The following is an 18,274-nucleotide window of genomic DNA, read 5'->3' as shown; positions in this document are numbered from 1 at the left end:
AACTTCCACCTTTGTTTTAGTAGTACATATGATCGTATTTATTGATAATAAATAATGATAAATTTCCTTAAAGAAGGCACTGCATAAAATTCAGGGAATAGAAATTTCACAGTATGCCTTATGGCTTTGATATATTTCATTTCCTGCACTATAAAAACTAGAGTAAATTATGCCACTTCGGAAAACATATGAGAGGAAAAAGTTAAAACAGAGTAAAAAACATGGTTGAATATGTCACTCAGAACTATGAAAATATTCTATGCTTATAAGAAGTCCAAACACCGTGGCATCCTTCTAAGATCCTTTCATATCTGGTCACAACTTCACTTGCCTTTCCTAAATTTTATTCCATTCTACTCATCCATTTCATGCTGCCTCTGCCTAGAACGCCCATAATCCTTTTTCTCCACCTGTGAAACCCCCTCCCCATTTCCTGCAAGGCCACATTTCAGGACCACCATCTCTATGAAACCCTGTCTTTTTCTTCCTGTTGACTGTATGCTCTATTCAAGGCCTCAACAGACACAATTAGGAAGATCATTCTATGCATATCTCTGGGTATCTTGTGAATGTTCTTGAGGATTGGACCAAGCATTTCAACATCTCTCAATCCTGAGAGGCCTAGAAGACTTCCTACTGCACAGAAGTCATACCATAATGTTTGAATGTTTGAATGAATGAATTACATGGGGCAGAAGCTGCAGGCAATAAAAATGAGTGATTGACTCTCTTGGTATAGACTATGGTCTAGTAGAGCAGATGAAAAATAGCCACATGATTTAAAAAACAAGCTATTTAAGTGTTATTATTTCAGAGCCAAATAATGGACTCCTTTTCTCTTGATGTATTTATTTTTTATTAGATACATCTCTTGATGTGTTTATTTTTTATTAGAGTATTTTCTCATGTGTATATTTAGTGACCCAGTCATATTACAAGAAATATCAATCTACTTGGTTTTGACTACTAACTAATATTCTATTTGTTTCAGTTCTGAGATTTTTAGAGCCCACCTACCTGATTTAACTCTTTAGATATTGGTGCAGGGAAAGTAATTAAATCAACCAAATAATCCCAGAATTGCCTAATAGCTTAAAAAGTAATTAACTCACATTGCAAATTAAGAAATCCAGCTATGCAGCTAAAATACTACTGTTCATCAGTGATGGTTATTTTGAGTCAGAGTGCCATGAATTAAATATTCTTGCCAGGGCTCCACCCTGACACCCCCTCCCCCAGGGCAGCCATCGTATGTCACTCATGTTGAAGTCTGCCAATAAGTTTTAGGGAAATTTCCTACAGTGTTAAGAACTGCCCTTCACCAGGATTCTAAAGTCCTTTTTTTTTTTTTTTTCCTAAGTACCAGTTGCCCAAATGTCTTTGGACCAAGTTTCTGGCATAGACTTGTTCAGGAAATAGGGTGGGAGGAACACCTATTTTATATTTTAAGTGAAAAAACATTCACACTAGAACATTATGCAATAACCAAAAAAAAAAGAAAAAGTTTGGTTCGTGGTGAAGTTTAAGCTCCCCATCACTGTGACTTTGTTTTGGTCACAGAAGAAGCAATCATGGGTTCTCAAGTTGAAGTAACAACAACTAATATGGTAATTTCACTGGACTGTTTAATTTAACAGGCTTAAGATGAAATATGGCAATGTTATAATTGAGACCAAAACTGCTTGTTTTCTGTCCCTAGTTACAAGTGAAAGAAATTAATGGACAGCAGATTTTCAGTAGAAAAACAAGTGTTCTACCAATTTTTGCCTCTGCAGAACGTAGTGCTGGAGTCCAGTACACAACAGGAACTTAAAACTTATTCAGCTAAATAAACTAAGCTCCCCATGTCAGTTAGCATCACTGTCTTGGAAAGCAACTCCCTGAATACATACATAGTAAAATTTTTAAAGTCTGAATCTTTATGAAATCTTTGTAAATACCACCTACCCTTAACACCTCTGAGGTGGAAAGGAGGGAAGAAAGTACAATTTGATGCTACTCTAAAATGTATGTATGTATGTATGTATGTATGTATGTATGTATTTTTAAATGTTTGTTTATTTTTGAGAGGAAGAGAAAGCCCGTGAGCAGGGAAGGGGCAGAGAGAGAGGGGACAGAGGATCTTAAAAGGGCTCTGCACTGACAGCAGAGAGCATGATGCAGGGTTTGAACTCAGGAACTGTGAGATCATGACCTGAGCCATAGTCGGAAGCTTAACCAACTGAGCCACCCAGGTGCCCCAATGCTAAAATGTATTTTAAACCTCATATTTAACTTTTTAAAAATGTAATTTTATATTTTTCTTATAAAAATCTGTTATTTTAACATAAAACAACTTAAAAAGTATTTATGATTGAATAAAAATTGACACTGCTCTTCTATCTGGGTGGGAGTACCTTATTTATCCTGTGGCTTTCAGAACCCATGATCTAACTACCAAAGAACACTGACCTATATCAGAAGCAGAACTCTAGACCCTCTCCTATTTCCAACTCCTTAGTGAAATATTCTTTTCTTGTTTTAAAAAGTCCCCTTGACACGTAGCTAATTTGAAAAGCAAATCCTTGTTAATATCATAATGGGCTTTAATTTCTTAATGTATACCCATTTTATAGGGATATGTTCAAGATAATTCCCTAATACAAAGTAAGTATTTCAGGTAAACATTCCAGAAATAATGATAAGAGTTGATAGAGATGATTTTGGCCAAACACTAACCTTCCCTTTTGATGCCTAGCAAATGGTATCACTTCCTTAGGGCCCGTCCCACACAGGCCCTGCCCTGTGTTCCCATTGTCTAATTCTAATTCTCCTACAACTGGGAAGAAGAAGAATGATTCATTTCTATTTACTGTAATCCAGGCATTTTTGCTAAATGTTTCATGGGCTCATCTCATATAATCCTCATAACATTCTTCAGAGAAAAGCAGTATTTTATCCCCATTTTATGTTTGAGAAAACTGAGGCTCACAGAAACTACATAACTTTTCCTAGATCACACAGCTACCACATGGTGGTTCTTGGGCATGAATCTAGGGAGTTTAACTCAAGAACCTACTTACTCCAGTAATTATACTTAATATATTAGATTACCTCTAAGGAGAATACTTTTGTATGAAGTATAAGTTTTTCTTTTTGAGATACTAACCAGTAATCCCAATTACTTTGCTTTATTTCATAGACTCTGTGTTCTAAATTCTTAATCAGTTCAGTCTCTAACCTCTCAGGGTACTTCTAATTTTCACCCATATTTCCAAATTGTCACAGGGATCTAATCATATTAGATCTCATTTAAAATAGAAGAGTATATTGTACAAAGTCTAGAGCTTAGCATTTGCTGTCAAGTGACCCCATGTAATGACTAGTTTGTGACCCTAGTTTTTAATCTTTTCTAAGCCTCAGTTTACTCAATAACATGTCTTCCTGTCAGGATAAAATAAGTTAAGAAAATAGCTTGCCTGAAATTGATTTGTGTTAAGATTTATTGAAGTTCAGAAAATGAGCACTGAATCTAAATTTAATTCTCCAGCAATAACTACTTTCTCAGTCTCTATATTTGCATTGATGTGAAATGAGGAAGATTAATAAATATTGTCGTAAGATGCCTAACACATATGGAAGTAAACTAACCACAGCACTGGTAGTGCTGGTTATCACCATTAGTTTGTAAGTCTTAGAGAAGATTTTCAAAAATTTAAATTCAAGGGGTGCCTGGGTGGTTCAATCAGTTAAGCATCTGACTCTTAGTTTTGGTTTAGGTCATGATCTCATGGTTTTGTGAGTTCAAGCCCGCATGGGGCTATGTGCAGACAGTGCAGAACCTGCTTGGGATTCTCTCTCTCCCTCTCTCTCTGCCCCTCCCCCACTCATGCTGCCTCTGTCTCTCTTAAAAATAAATAAACTTTATAAAAAATTTTTTAATTCAAAGTATTTTTTAACCCCCAAAGAAAGTTAAAGTTCCCAATAATTATAGCTTATCAAAGCATGTTTTAACCCTACTTTATTTCAATAAGATAGAATTTTATAATTTCTCTTTTTATTTCTTTCTAATTCAATAATATTATAATTTTCAGGGTGCGGTAGCTCAGTCGGATAGGTGTGTGACTTTGGCTCAGGTCATGATCTCAGGGTTCCTGGGTTCGAGCCCTGCATCCGGCTCTGTGCTGACAGCTCAGAGACTGGAGCCTGCTTCGGATTCTGTGTTCCTCTCTGTCTGCCTCTCCCCTACCTGTGCTCTCTCCCTCTCTCTCTCTCTCTTTCAAAAATGAATAAAAAATTCATTTAAAAATAAATATTGTAATTTTCTAGAGCTCCAAATGTGTATATGTCTATACACATATATATATGTGTGTATATACATATGTTTACATATATATACACACACTATTGTTTATGAAAACAGAACAATTTGAAGAGATATTTTGGGGAAAGTATGTATCATGATTTTTAAATGTCTAAACATTAATCACTTATCAGTTTTTTATCGGTTAATCAGTTAAGCAGTATTTACTGATTATTGTGCAAATCCTCACGGGCCATACTGAGGCAGAAGACATAACTAAGACTATAGACAGGGAGATGAAATGTAGAGATTACTTGGCAAGGCTTTCCCAGGAAAAGGAGGCAGGTTGATGATACCAGTTAATGAAGATAGGCTGGAAAGCCCAACTGGGATACGAGAACACTGAATATAGGCAATGGAGCCTCAGTAATATCTGTTGAGTTTGAACTGTGATCCAACATGAGGTTTTGTCCAGAGACTGATTTGTGCAATAAATAAATATTTTTGAAAATAGGACTAAGAAATGAAAATATGAAAGTTGGAAACAGGGAAAAGCAGTATTTTTAACATATTCCACTAGGTAATCATTTCATATAAATAAATTAGAGAAAAATTCCTTAGCTGATGGGTCATGTTACTGACATTTGATGGCTTTCATCATCTCAGGGCTGACCATCTTTTTGATCTTCATTAAATTTCTTTATTGTCTTTTCCAGCTGTTAGTCCCTGTCATCCTGTTTGGTGGCACTCTATCCAATCATCCCTGTGGCTTCTCCCTTCCCTTCTCTCGGGTTACCTATACTGTCACCTGTATTGTGTCCTAGGCAGAGTCCTCCTTTGGGTGGCACTCTAGTCCTGCCTAGCCCTAGTCCTGCTAGAGAGAGATACTCAATTGGTAGCTGCTTTGAATTGAATGGAATGGAATAGAATGGATTCCAGGCACCAGGTGTAAACACAAATCCACTCATCCACTCCTTCCCTTTCTTTGAAATTCTCAAAACCATTAAGACAGGGCTGCTTTAAAAAAAAAAAAAAAAAAAAAAAAAAGCAAGTGAAGCTAACATGTGGATGTGGCTCTTAACAGGGAGGCTGTACAACTCACAGGATAAGCAAGGGAATCATTGCAAATTCTTAAGTGCTTTTACTGGCCTGGGTATCCCAGGGTGGGGTAACATTCTCCAGCGTTTTGACCCGTCAACTTAACTTCCCGATTTTTAGTTCCCTGGAGTAGTGGGAGGGGGAGAGGATGGAGTACCATGAACATGATTTAACGCACTCCTAGTTATAAAAGTCTTCAGCAAGAAGAAATAAAACAGTCCCCAGGTTCTTTATTAGATTCGGTTCCCAGTGTACAAACATTCTCATTCAACTTAAACAAAATAGCCCACACACATACCGTTTCTGAAGAGACTGTCTTCCTCCCTTCTTTAACCTCCCTCTTCCCTCTTGCATTTCTGTTTCTTTTCTTTTTTCTCCCATTCTTGTTTCCTTCTCCTTTTCTCCAACTTATCAGTCTTCCCAAAGAAAAGTTTATCTGCAACCACCGTTTAACCACGATCAAACGAAGCAAACCCTCCATAAGCGAAAGCAAAACCCTTTCAGTGGGGGCGTGCGGGAGTAGACGCCCCCTCCCCTCCCACATCCACACGTTTAGTGCCAGACCACAGCACGGCGAAGTTCAAGTGTCCGCAGGAAGCGAGGTGGGGAGACCAGACCTGCTCTCTCTCAGAGACCGTCGAATTCCTTCTGCGCAATCGGGCCCCAGGGAAGCAGCCTCCCCTTAAGGGCCGAGAAGCCCGAGCACGTTGAAAGTACTCTCCCGGAGCAGACCCAGGGGAGAAGTTAGGGGTGTGAAGGCGGGGCCACTGCACTGGCGACACCCTCCGAAGGTCCAGCCCTCGCCCGCCTTCCTGCCACCGTAGGGAGTTAGCCGGAGGGCGGCATCACCCTCTCAATGAAAGGCAGATATCCCTTTAAGGTTTGCTTTGTAGCTGGTGGACTTTAGCCTAAACACGAACCCGCGAAGCTGGCTTTATTTGTCCATGTCTCGGACAGAGCCTGGGAGACTGCCAGTGGGATTTCAGAAACCGAGCACGCGAAGGGGCGGGCGATGGGGCAGTAAGTCTGGGATATGAGGAGCGTGGAGAGGACTCAGAGGCATTCGTCCAAAACACAGGAAATTCACTCTTCGGCTTCTGCGCGCCGCGACTGGCCGGGGCCGGACGCAGACCTGCGGCGGTAGAGTGGCCCTGAGCGCGCGGCTCCGTTCCCAGTCCCGCCGAGTCCTGCCCGCCGATCCAGCGCGTCCCCGGGCTCTGCGGGCTCTCGGGCCATGGCCCCCCGACGCCAAGCCAGCCCAGGGCTGGCTGTCGCCCGCTGCTGGCTCCTCACCGGTGAGCGACCCTGCTTGTCTCTGGGCATCTGCGCTCGGGGCTCCGAGCTTGTTGTGGTTGTTGGGTAGAGGGAGACGGAGAGCTCTGGCCCAGAGGGGTGGATGGAGCGCTGGTCCAGTTTGGGGCGCTCAGGTAGTCTGGGCAGGTCTGAGTACAGAAAGGGGTTTCTGCGTTTCGTTTTCGTTATTCGTTTTGATGTGTTTCAAAACCTTCCCCCTCGGTGGTAGCAGGGAGACAGCGCTGAAAACTTGACAAGGTAGATGCGACTCTACAGACTTGTTTTGACAGTTTACACTGTATTTTAGGACTTTACTGAATGGCCTTTCCCCTCCTAACCCCCCTCCTCGGGAGGGAAGAAACTAGAGGGCGCCTGATTTATATGCAAAGTTCCTACCCTCAGGTTACACAAGAGTGGGCATTTTTGCATTTTGTTGCTGTCGAGGATGAGGAGGAACTTTTTGAAATGGAGAAAGGGATAGTGAACCTTTACTCTGTAACTGTCACAGAGCAGACCATTTTTTAATGCAAAGTATAGTGTTGTTACGTGTGTATAAAAGGTATTTTTCATGAGGACTTAAAAAAAACACTGGAAATACAAAGTTATATCCAATTCAGAAAAATGTTGAATCATATCATTCCTAAGATTTTCCAAATGATTAACCCACAGTCAGATCTTTTTTACCAGTTACTGACTGAGGGGAGAAGTTGTAGTGGTGAAAACTGGAAAGAAAGTGACCTGATTAATGGTTTGGTTAATGGTTGGGTTTAGCATATCATCAATATTCAGTGTTCAGTGTCTTTTTTGCTGGCATGCTTCTGAGTACTAGTTAATTCAGCATTTTGCCATTAAAAACGGGAATTACCTGGCCGGTTTACCCTGATTTGGATGTTCAAGCCTGGTTACCTCTTATGAAGATCTCTGAGAAATGGATTGTTAGTAAGCAAAACTTTTTACATAGTGAGGTGGTATTAAGAGAGTTAATTATGAGCTACTGACTTTTCATCCAAACATTCTCTACTACTCAGGAAGTGTCCAGTAATCCAAACAGTAGAGACTTCTGAACAGCTTTACAGCCAGTGAATGGTTTAACTTACCACCTACTGTCACTGCCCTTTACACTTATTTGACCTATGTGATGTCTCTCCAGCTCAAACTTTTTAGAGGTTGTTTGCCTTTTGTTGTTGTGTAAAATCTGAAGTTGTCTGACTATTCAAGTTGTACCTTTTTCAACTTACCAAAAAGGCAGTCAGTAGTGCAGAAAGGATCAAATGAAGTTTGCGCATCCCCCCTCCGCCAAAAAAAAAAAAAAAAAAAAAAAAAGAATGAGGGCCCTGGGTGGCTCAGTAGGTTAAGCAGCTGACTCTTGATTTCAACTCAGGTCATGATCCATGATCTCACTGTTTGTGAGTTTCAGCCCTGTTCTCAGCCTCTGCACCTGGAGCCTGCTTGGGATTTTCTTTCTCCCTCGCTCTCTCTGCCCCTCCCCTGCTCACATCTTCTCTCTCTCTCTCTCTCTCTCTCTCTCAAAATAAATAAACTTTAAAATGAAACTTTAAAAAAATAGAGGTCAAAAAGTTATGATTTCGTATACTGAAGATCTTTTAGTTTTAACTGCTTTATTTACCCATGCCTAAAACAGTCACAAGTTGCATGCTGTGGGTTTTCTGCAATTGTTGGTAAGGCATATTAAGGCAGAAAGGGACTTAAAGAAGAATAACATATAGATATTTCTAAAATTTTTTTAAAGTTTATTTATTTTTGACAGAGAGAGAGAGAGACAGAGCATAAGCGGGGGAGGGGCAGAGAGAGAGGGAGACACAGAATCCAAAGCAGGCTCTGGGCTCTGAGCTGTCAGCACAGAGCCCGACGTGGGGCTTGAACTCACAGACCAGAACGCAAGATCATGACCTGAGCTGAAGTTGGACGCTTAAGTGACTGAGCCACCCAGGCGCCCTTAGGTATTTCTAAATTATAATACTTAAGTCCTTTTTTGTGTATGTGTATACGTGCATGTACCTAAAATTCAATCATATTTAAATTAGAATTTATTGTGTCAGAATCAGTCAGTTCCTCATATGTGCTATAATATGCCCATTTTACAAGGATCTGAAATTTGACTTCTTCCTCTCCTTTGCTGGTCTTCCAGTGAGTCATCATAGTTCAGCTTTCCTGGAAACTTCTCGTCAGTTCAGAGTCCACACCTAACCTGGGGTCTCATCACCATCCCTACCAGTGCACACTCCTGTAGAGTGCTCTTGCTGCCAATCTGAACCCAACCTCTAATCTGTCTTCCTAATAAGTAATTTTCATTATATCTTAGTCTTTAGTAAAACAAACAAAAATACTTTGATGGTTCTTTATTGTCTTCAGATAAAATCCAAAATTCTCAACTGACCATTCAGGGTCTGCTCTAATCCAGCACCCTCTCTCTCCTACTACGCCCGTATTGGTTTCCTGTTTCTGTTGTAACAAATTGCCACAGATTAATTCGTTTAAAATAAGACAAATTATGGGGCGCCTGGGTGGCGCAGTCGGTTAAGCGTCCGACTTCAGCCAGGTCACGATCTCACGGTCCGGGAGTTCGAGCCCCGCGTCAGGCTCTGGGCTGATGGCTCAGAGCCTGGAGCCTGTTTCTGATTCTGTGTCTCCCTCTCTCTCTGCCCCTCCCCCGTTCATGCTCTGCCTCTCTCTGTACCAAAAATAAACGTTGGAAAAAAAAAATTAAAAAAAAATTAAAAAAAAAAAATAAGACAAATTTACTATCTTACAGTTCTGTAAGAAGTATCTCTAGGCTAAAATCAAGGTGCAGACAGAGCTACATGTCTTCTGGAGGCTATCAGGGAAAATCCATTTCCTTGCCTTTTCCAGCTTCTAGAGGCCACCTGCATTCCTTAGCTTGTGGGTCCATCCTACATTTTCAAAGCCAGCAGTATAGCATCTTCAAATTTTTCTCTCTGACTGCTTCATCATCCATTTCTTTCTCTGACTCTGACCCTGTTGAGTCTTTCTTATAAAGATCCTTCTAATTACATTGGACCCACTTACATAATGCAGGATAATCTCCCTGTCTTGAGATCCTTAATTTAATCACACATGGCAAGTCCTTTGTGCCATATAAGGTAACATTCACAGGTTCTAGGGATTAGGACATGACATCTTTGGGAGACCATTATTCTGCCTACCAAAACCCCAAAACGTACACTTCCCATGATAGCCAATCACGTTTCCTTACTTTCTCCGTAATCCTCACGCTCATTTTGATACTGTGGATATGATCTTGTTTTATGCATGTGGAAGAGAACTCTACCTTTCCCTCCACCACCCCCTGTTGAGCCTGTGCTCAGCTTAGATCTCTGATCTTGAATCTCATGCTGTGAAATAATATGCCAGGTAGGCTACCTAAATGTGGGTTTGGGGGGCCTGGGGTGGCTTAGTGGGTTAAGCTTCCAACTTGAGCCTAAGTCATGATATCAAGGTTCAGGACTCTGTGCTGACAGCTCAGAGCCTGGAGCCTCCTTCTGATTCTGTGTCTCCCTCTGTCTCTGCTCCTTCCCCACTCATGCTCTGTCTCTCAAAAGTAAATAAGCATTAAAAAAATTTATAAATGTAGGCTTATATCACCACAACAAACCACCACCATCCCAATAAACTTCCCGTTGGATTAAGAATTGTCTTGTATTAGCTTTTAACGATATTTTAAAATGATTTGTCAACAGATTATTATTTTATGTATGTCAAAGTCCCAGCAAAAACTAGTGACACATATAAAGGATTTAACTGAAGAAAGTTTAATAAAGGGACTGTTTACAGAGGCATTTAAAGGAACTGACAAAAGATGGTGGAGCACCTAAGGACAAACAATAATGAGAAGAAAGCATCTGAAGTAACAGTGGGAAGAAAAGCCATTACTAATCCTAGGCATGAAAAGGGAGCATTGTCAGGTTGACTGTGAACTCTAGCTATGGGAGAGGGACTGTTGGACAGGGGCTGGGGCATAGGAAGAGGAATGCAGCCAGAGCCCAAACTGAAGCCCCACCAGGAGGGAGCAGGGGAAATGAATACCCCTTCTTTTCCTCCCACCCTCTCATTTCTTGCCCAACCTCTCATTGGCCATATCCAAATGGCAGAATTAAACCTCCGGGGGAAAAAGATCAAGACATACAATAACAGAGAAAAACTGGCACAACTTAATGCTGAAAGGCACATATTTATTGAGAACATATTCTGTGTGAGGCCTTGTGCCAAAAACGTTCCATATATTATTTCATTTTAATCTGAGAAACGAAAAAATTCAGAACTATTATCCATATATTGGAGATGAAGAAACCAAAATGCTAAGAGATTAATTTGTGCAAAGTCACACAACTAGTAAATGGCAAAGCCTATGCTCAGCTTTGATCTCTGATCTCAGATCTCATGCTGTGAGATAATATGCCATACAGGCTATCTAAATGCAACTCCATTTCCCTCTTGCTCAACCCTCTAAATGTTAAATCCAAGCATACCTGTCTAAAAGACTTTCATAAGGACCTAATCAATGATGCAAGTCTGTTATTTTCATGACTTTTAGGTATACAGTGAAATTAGATGATGTCTACCCTACATTAATCATAACCCAAATAAGACTACTATCTCTGGATATTAAGAATATATAGAATGATGCCTAATTGAGTTGTATGTCTCTCCCCCTAGAAATATTTTACTTAGCCTAAAAGCAAGGTGTCTTCCTTTGTGACTTTCTTCAGTCAATATTTCCTATTCAAAATGAAGTCCAGAGGCACCTGAGTGGCTCATTAGAAGTGTCTGACTCTTGGGGCGCCTGGGTGGCGCAGTCGGTTAAGCGTCCGACTTCAGCCAGGTCACGATCTCGCGGTCCGTGAGTTCGAGCCCCGCGTCAGGCTCTGGGCTGACGCTCAGAGCCTGGAGCCTGTTTCCGATTCTGTGTCTCCCTCTCTCTCTGCCCCTCCCCCGTTCATGCTCTGTCTCTCTCTCTCTGTCCCAAAAATAAATAAAACGTTGAAAAAAAAAAAAGAAAAAAAATTAAAAAAAAAAAAGAAGTGTCTGACTCTTGATTTTGGCTAAGGTCATGATATCGTGGTCAGTCGTAGAATCTAGCTCTGCGTCTAATCCTCTGCTTGGGATTCTCTCCCTCTTTCCCTTCCCACCCCTTCCCTCTCTAAAAAGAAAAAAATATATGTGTGTGTGTATGAAATCCAGTGAGGTGACGGCTGAACATGGAAATCAGACACTTACTCATAACAAAGAAATGACCTCCAGTGGCACACAGTGGACTGTCAGGAATTACTGAACATGGGGAAACTCTTTAGTCATTATGATATCAGTAAAGGCAGCAATACATTCATAAGATTTTTGTTCGTTTGTTTGTTTAATACATAGGCACTGAGAGTAGAAGTGAAATATATATATATATATATATATATATATATATATATATATATATATATTTCACATTTCACCAGTTTGCCTATTTGTCGTCCCTGCTGTCGTGATGCTCTTTTGATGCATAAACTTGGGCACAGCTGATAACTATTGATTTTACTTCCTCAGATGGATGCTCCTCTGCATATGTGCCTCCACCTCAAACCCCAAAAACTTCTCATTAGATTTAGAACTTGCTAAATTTTCATATTCTCCTTAAAATACTTCATAAAATAACTCATGTTTAAAACATATTCAGAAAATTAGGGATCAAAGTGCTATTCTTTACCTACACAATCCTTCTGTTGTATGAAACACAAAATAGTGTATTTGAATTCATGTTATAAAATTGAGATGAAAGATATTTGGAATTGTTGCCACAATGCTCAAATCAGAATATACTGCCTATCCAGAGTGCTCTGTGACTGGAGAATTGTATTCACTCTCAAAGCAAGTACAGAAGAGTATCAAGAGATGTAAATGAGCTGAATATATTCCTGTCAAGATTATTGAGTCTCTTTTAGCTCTTCCGTTGTGCCAACTCCTCTGAAGTCTCCAGGCCTTTGCATAAGCAGTTACTCACACTGCTTGCTAACCTCAAGTCCCCACATGAATGTCATTGCCAAGAAACCCACTGGAGTATATAGGTCGCCCTCTACCAGAAACATGTAAGCCCCTGGTGCTTCTATAACATACCACATGATAGGGTAATTAAATATCTGACTGTCTGTCTTCCCAGCTTGCTATATGCTCTATGAGGGTAGACTCTTCATTATCCTTAGCATCTAAAATAATAGGCACTTGAAATCTGTTATTGAATAGACTATAGACAAAGCCATAAAATACTTAAAAGATCAGATTGTCTCTTTTTGATGCATATGTCCTTACCTGGAATATATATATCTACCCACATTTATATCTAACTGAATAAAAGACACCATCAATTGAATGATGCACCATTATTTTATGCACTACTGAGAAATAAAAGTGCTGCCATTCCAATTATAATCAATTAGATTGTTAGATGCCTACTAGTTTCAGAGATGTTGAAAAGTGGGAAAATGTGCATCTGAAAATCACAAAAATAACAAACAGTAAATCTACATGGTAATTTTCTATCACATTTCGTTGTATTTTTAAAAACTGTATCATAAAATTTCAAACATACTCCTGGATACAAATGACACTCCTTCTGGTTACAAAGATATGAACATTGTCCCTCTTCTTAGTTCTTTTCTATCTGATGCAAGGGATAATTGCTCCTCTGGCATCAGTAGCCTCACCAGATCCCAAGAACTGAGCTTCCTCTGAATACTCTCCCTCAGGAGAAAGGTGACAATAAAGTAAACATTGATCCAGCTGCATAGGATCAATGACTAGTTTTGGCAAACCCTAAATTTTTGTCATATTGGTGGTTAGCGCTAGGGCTAACACAGATATGAAGGGACTTGATTTTTATTTAATGCCTTCTGTAATTTAAAAGGAAGATTAGAGGGGCGCCTGGGTGGCGCAGTCGGTTAAGCGTCCGACTTCAGCCAGGTCACGATCTCGCGGTCCGTGAGTTCGAGCCCCGCGTCGGGCTCTGGGCTGATGGTCCAGAGCCTGGAGCCTGCTTCCGATTCTGTGTCTCCCTCTCTCTCTGACCCTCCCCCGTTCATGCTCTGTCTCTCTCTGTCTCAAAAATAAATTAAAAAATAAAATAAAATAAATAAAAGGAAGATTAGAAAGTCAAGTAAGTCTTAAAAGGAGATTAAAATACATGCACTGGTTGGTGTTAAGAATTCACTTTATGTGCAAAAACATTAATATTGTTTTATCCAAACAGATCTCTATAAATACAACAAATGAGAAATCTAATTTGAAAAATCATTGTAATTCAAATATTAAAAGGGGTGACAACATATGCTTTTTGCATGAATTATATGGGATCTGCTGTAATAAATGCAAATTCTGAAATTTGAATAGGATATCTAACTCACATTAGAACATCAAATGATGAAGATTAATGGGGGGGGGGGCGAATAGCTCAGTCGGTAAGCATCTGACTTCAGCTCAGGTCATGTTCTTACAGTTTGTGAGTTTGAGCCCCACATAGGGCTCTGTGCTGACAGCTCAGAGTCTGGAGCCTGCTTTGGATTCTGTCTCCCTCTCTCTCTGCCCCTCCCCTGCTTGCACTCTGTCTCTCTCTGTCTCTCTCTCAAAAATGAAATAAACATTTAAAAAATTTTTAAATAAAAAAGATTAATGAACCACATATTTTATTATAAATCCTATACTCCTAATACAAATTACAGTGTACTTTGTTTTTTTAATGTTTATTTATTTATTTATTTATTTATTTATTTATTTTAATTTTTTTTTTTTTCAACGTTTATTTATTTTTGGGACAGAGAGAGACAGAGCATGAACGGGGGAGGGGCAGAGAGAGAGGGAGACACAGAATCGGAAACAGGCTCCAGGCTCTGAGCCATCAGCCCAGAGCCCGACGTGGGGCTCGAACTCACGGACCGCGAGATCGTGACCTGGCTGAAGTCGGACACTTAACCGACTGCGCCACCCAGGCGCCCCAATGTTTATTTATTTTTGAGAGACAGAGAGAGACAGCATGAGCAGGGGAGGCGCAGAGAGACAGGGAGACACAGAATCTGAAGCAGGCTCCAGTTTGAACTGTCAGCACAGAGCCCAGCACGGGGGCTTGAACTCATGAACCGTGAGATCATGACCTGAGCCAAAGTCAGACATTCAACCAACTGAGCCACACAGACACCCCCTACTGTGTACTTTCAAAATCATTTTGTTAGGTATAATTTTAGTTTGCCAAATACTAAAGTTTGAAAACACATGGATACTGACCAGTCTTTAAAATTGTACATTTTATTGTTATATTTTTCGTAAAATGATCTTGTACAGGTATACGTACAAACAGAAACACACCACTCACAGAGGCTTTTGTTGATAAGATTTTTGCTTATCTGGTAGGAGGTTTCATATTATTTTGTGACAACTGCAAGTAACTGCTTTTAATCACAGAAACTTTAGACAGTAACTGAGTAAAAGTTCCTTCAAAACAGACAAACAAACAAACCAAAAACTTTCTCTTTTCCCCTTTTGCCTGAATTAGCTGAATACTTCTCCCAGTTGTCCTCTTAGCTTTGCTTGTGGAGGTCACGTGGGCATCTCTGTACAATCCCAGGTTAGCACATTCTCCTTCCGTAAATGATTGCATTTATTATTAGATATTCATAATCAGAGCTCTGGTTTACTCTGCAAAGATCATTTTCTAAACATGCATAATAAAACTGTTATTATATATTATTTACATTTTAAGATCTTTTCCTCAGTATGATGTGTTTAAAATAATCATTTTCTTACCGAAGCATGGGTATCTCAAAAATTGAAATAGGTTTTTAGAAACTTACCTTAAGAATAATCTTCTCTTTAAAATTATAGTGACATTATAAAACAGAATGTTTTCATAATTTTAAGACACCAAAGATAGACAAGTTAAAAACTCTGTATTAAAGGAGAACTAACGATCACATATTCTTTCATATAATAACTATGATTATGTAACAGTTGCTGTGCTGAGTTTCAGGAACACAGGCAAATAAAAGGTAGTCTCTGTCCTTAAAGAAGTTCACACTCTGAAAAAGGCAATAGACAAGCAAGGAAGTAATGATGGGAAGAGCCTCCATGGTGCTGTAAGCAGAGGAAGGAAAAAAATTAGTAGGTGTTGCAGGGAAGCTAAGTCTTGGGATGCCTGGTGGCTTAGTCTTGGTTAAGTGTCCAACTTTGGCTCAGGTCATGATCTCATGGCTTGTGAGTTGGAGCCCCTCATTGGGTTTACTGCTGTAAGCTCGAACCAAGAGTGGAGCCTGCTTCAAGTTCTGTGTCTCTCTCTCTCTCTGCCTTCCCTCGCCACCCCCCCCCCGCCACTTCTCTTTCTCTCTCTCTCTTAAAAATAAATAAACATTAAAAAAAAGAAAAAAGTTAAGTCTTGCAAACAAAAAAATACAAGAAACAAGAACAATTATACAGCCCCTATACTGTGCTAAGCCCAGGGTATCCAAATAAGAAATCCATCCTCAGGAGCCCATTAGCCCTGCAGCTGTCATACAAACCATTTCTAGCATTCTAACATACTATTATAACAGGAAGAAGGACTGTAATCCAATTCACCAATGAAGTGCATGAACTCATGCAGTAGGACTGACCTAAGCTTGCAGAAGGGATACTAGTATAAATAATGGTGCCCAACAGATTATTCATCAGTCAGCTTTACTGAACCAGTTATTTTTCCAAGACTGAGTATGATCATGTTAAAGTGAGCCCTTGATCCTTGCTATGTCTGATCCAGATTTCTAGCTTCAGGTCAGGCATTCTTGGAGATTTACCATATATCTCACATGTTTATACAACTCTACAGTTAACAAGTGTCATAATCTCATTAGAATCTCATAAGGGTTATCAAATAAGAGAGGCAGGACCAATAATCTTACTTACAATTTAGACTGAAAAGTTCAGGTTTGTAAGTTAGGGGCCTCATCTAAAGTTGTTATAACCTACTAGAAAGATCATGACTCCTGTCTGCCAACTCTTGGTGTGCAAGGATTAAACTTGGTATTGATCTTTTACCACTACAGTGGGCCTTAGAAAGAATCAAATTCAAAAGGTACTATGCAAAAATGAATATAAATGTGATAGAGTGAGATTATGAGTACTGTTTCAGTTTTTTAAACATTTTTGCAGCATAATCTTTACAATTCAGACAATTTTAATTATTGAATTCAATGCCCTCAATTCTTAAGAAAAAGAAACTTGAGTTTCTAAGACACTGAGGGCTGCCAAAAGTTAAGAGTAAAAACAATTGACAGGGTAAGAATTACAATCCAGGATGTTTGACTTCTAGCCCAGTTCTCTTTCTGAGACACTGGAATTACATCAAAAAAAAACAAAATGAAAACTTTTTTTTATTCTAGAGAGATTAATATAAATAGAAAAAAATAGATATAAAGTTGCTGATATAAAGGTTTCTATTTTCAAAAAGCCAATAAATAGAAAATTAGAATTTAAAGTAACAAAGGTAAATGTTTTTTTCTCATGATTTTGCATATTTTGGTAAAAAAATGAAAATACCATATACTGCTATATATTACTTAACTGCTGTAACTACAACAGCTTTAAAATAAGAGGAATTACTTTTTTATATACCATTATTAAGTTAAGTGAACTATCGTTAATTACAATATCCTGCCTTAAGAACTGTCTGTGATAATGTTCATATAGCTGCCACACTTCACATCTGATACACTCAGGTTATTATCCATGTATAAGTGCCTACTATGTGCCAGGGACTTTTCAAGGGTCAGTGGAGAAGTAAAAGGATTAATCTACTCAGAGTTCAACAAGAAAGAAAAGATAGGTATTCCAATTACTATATGCATGGTTTCAGGGGCGCCTGGGTGACTCAGTCGGTTGAGCGTCCGACTTCAGCTCGGGTCATGATGTCTCGGTTCGAGGGTTCAAGACCCACTTCAGCCTCTGTGCAGACAGCCCAGAGCCTGGAGCCTGCTTTGGATTCTGTATTTCCCTCTCTACCCCTCCCCCACTTACACTCGGTCTCTCTCTCAAAGATAAATAAACATTTAAAAAATATTAAAAATATTTACATATGCAGGTTTTCAAATGTGACGAAACATTTAAGCTGGGCTTAAAAAAGAAGTAGTATTTATGGAGGAAGGACTGAGAAGCAGTGACATTTTAAATAGAAAACATCATGAGTTAAGGGCAGCAAAGTAGACAGTTCCCAGGATGTATGGGGAACAAAAATTACTCCTGTGGTGGAATATAGGGTGCTGGAGGGGGCAAGTGGAAAATAAAGCTTGTAAAGCCAAATCATGGAGGCCCTGAACATCACAGAATTGGATTTTAATTAGTAGGGAATGAGAATTCTAAATAATTCAAAATAAAAATGTAATGATTAATCTGGAAATACTAAGTTACAACACAAAGCCTGAGAGAAAACATCTGATCATTCAAAAGTAAGCTCCAGTTACTAAAAAATAATTCTATTTCAGATCAAATAGTAATTCTATGAAAAATTTTGTAGTATGTTCACTGAAGCAAGTTTATGTTTAAAAAGACACCCCAAAGCAGTTT

At 39.4% G+C, this 18,274-nt stretch overlaps 1 protein-coding gene across 1 annotated transcript in view; it reads left to right on the top strand.

Annotated features, from left to right (window-relative positions):
* Nucleotides 1-5,961: 5,961 nt before the first annotated feature.
* Nucleotides 5,962-18,274, top strand: part of ITGA1 (integrin subunit alpha 1) — a 164,378-nt gene continuing 152,065 nt past the window's right edge. Inside the window, exon 1 of the mRNA XM_045438298.1 lies at nucleotides 5,962-6,675. Coding sequence (XP_045294254.1) covers nucleotides 6,615-6,675 — 61 coding nt within the window. The 5' untranslated portion in view covers nucleotides 5,962-6,614. The remainder of the gene's footprint in view (nucleotides 6,676-18,274) is intronic.

The sequence above is a fragment of the Leopardus geoffroyi genome, chromosome A1, assembly GCF_018350155.1.
Source record: "Leopardus geoffroyi isolate Oge1 chromosome A1, O.geoffroyi_Oge1_pat1.0, whole genome shotgun sequence".
Lineage (NCBI taxonomy): Eukaryota > Metazoa > Chordata > Mammalia > Carnivora > Felidae > Leopardus > Leopardus geoffroyi.
The sequence above is the reverse complement of the archived record's forward strand: the minus strand, read 5'-3'. Positions and strand labels throughout refer to the sequence as shown.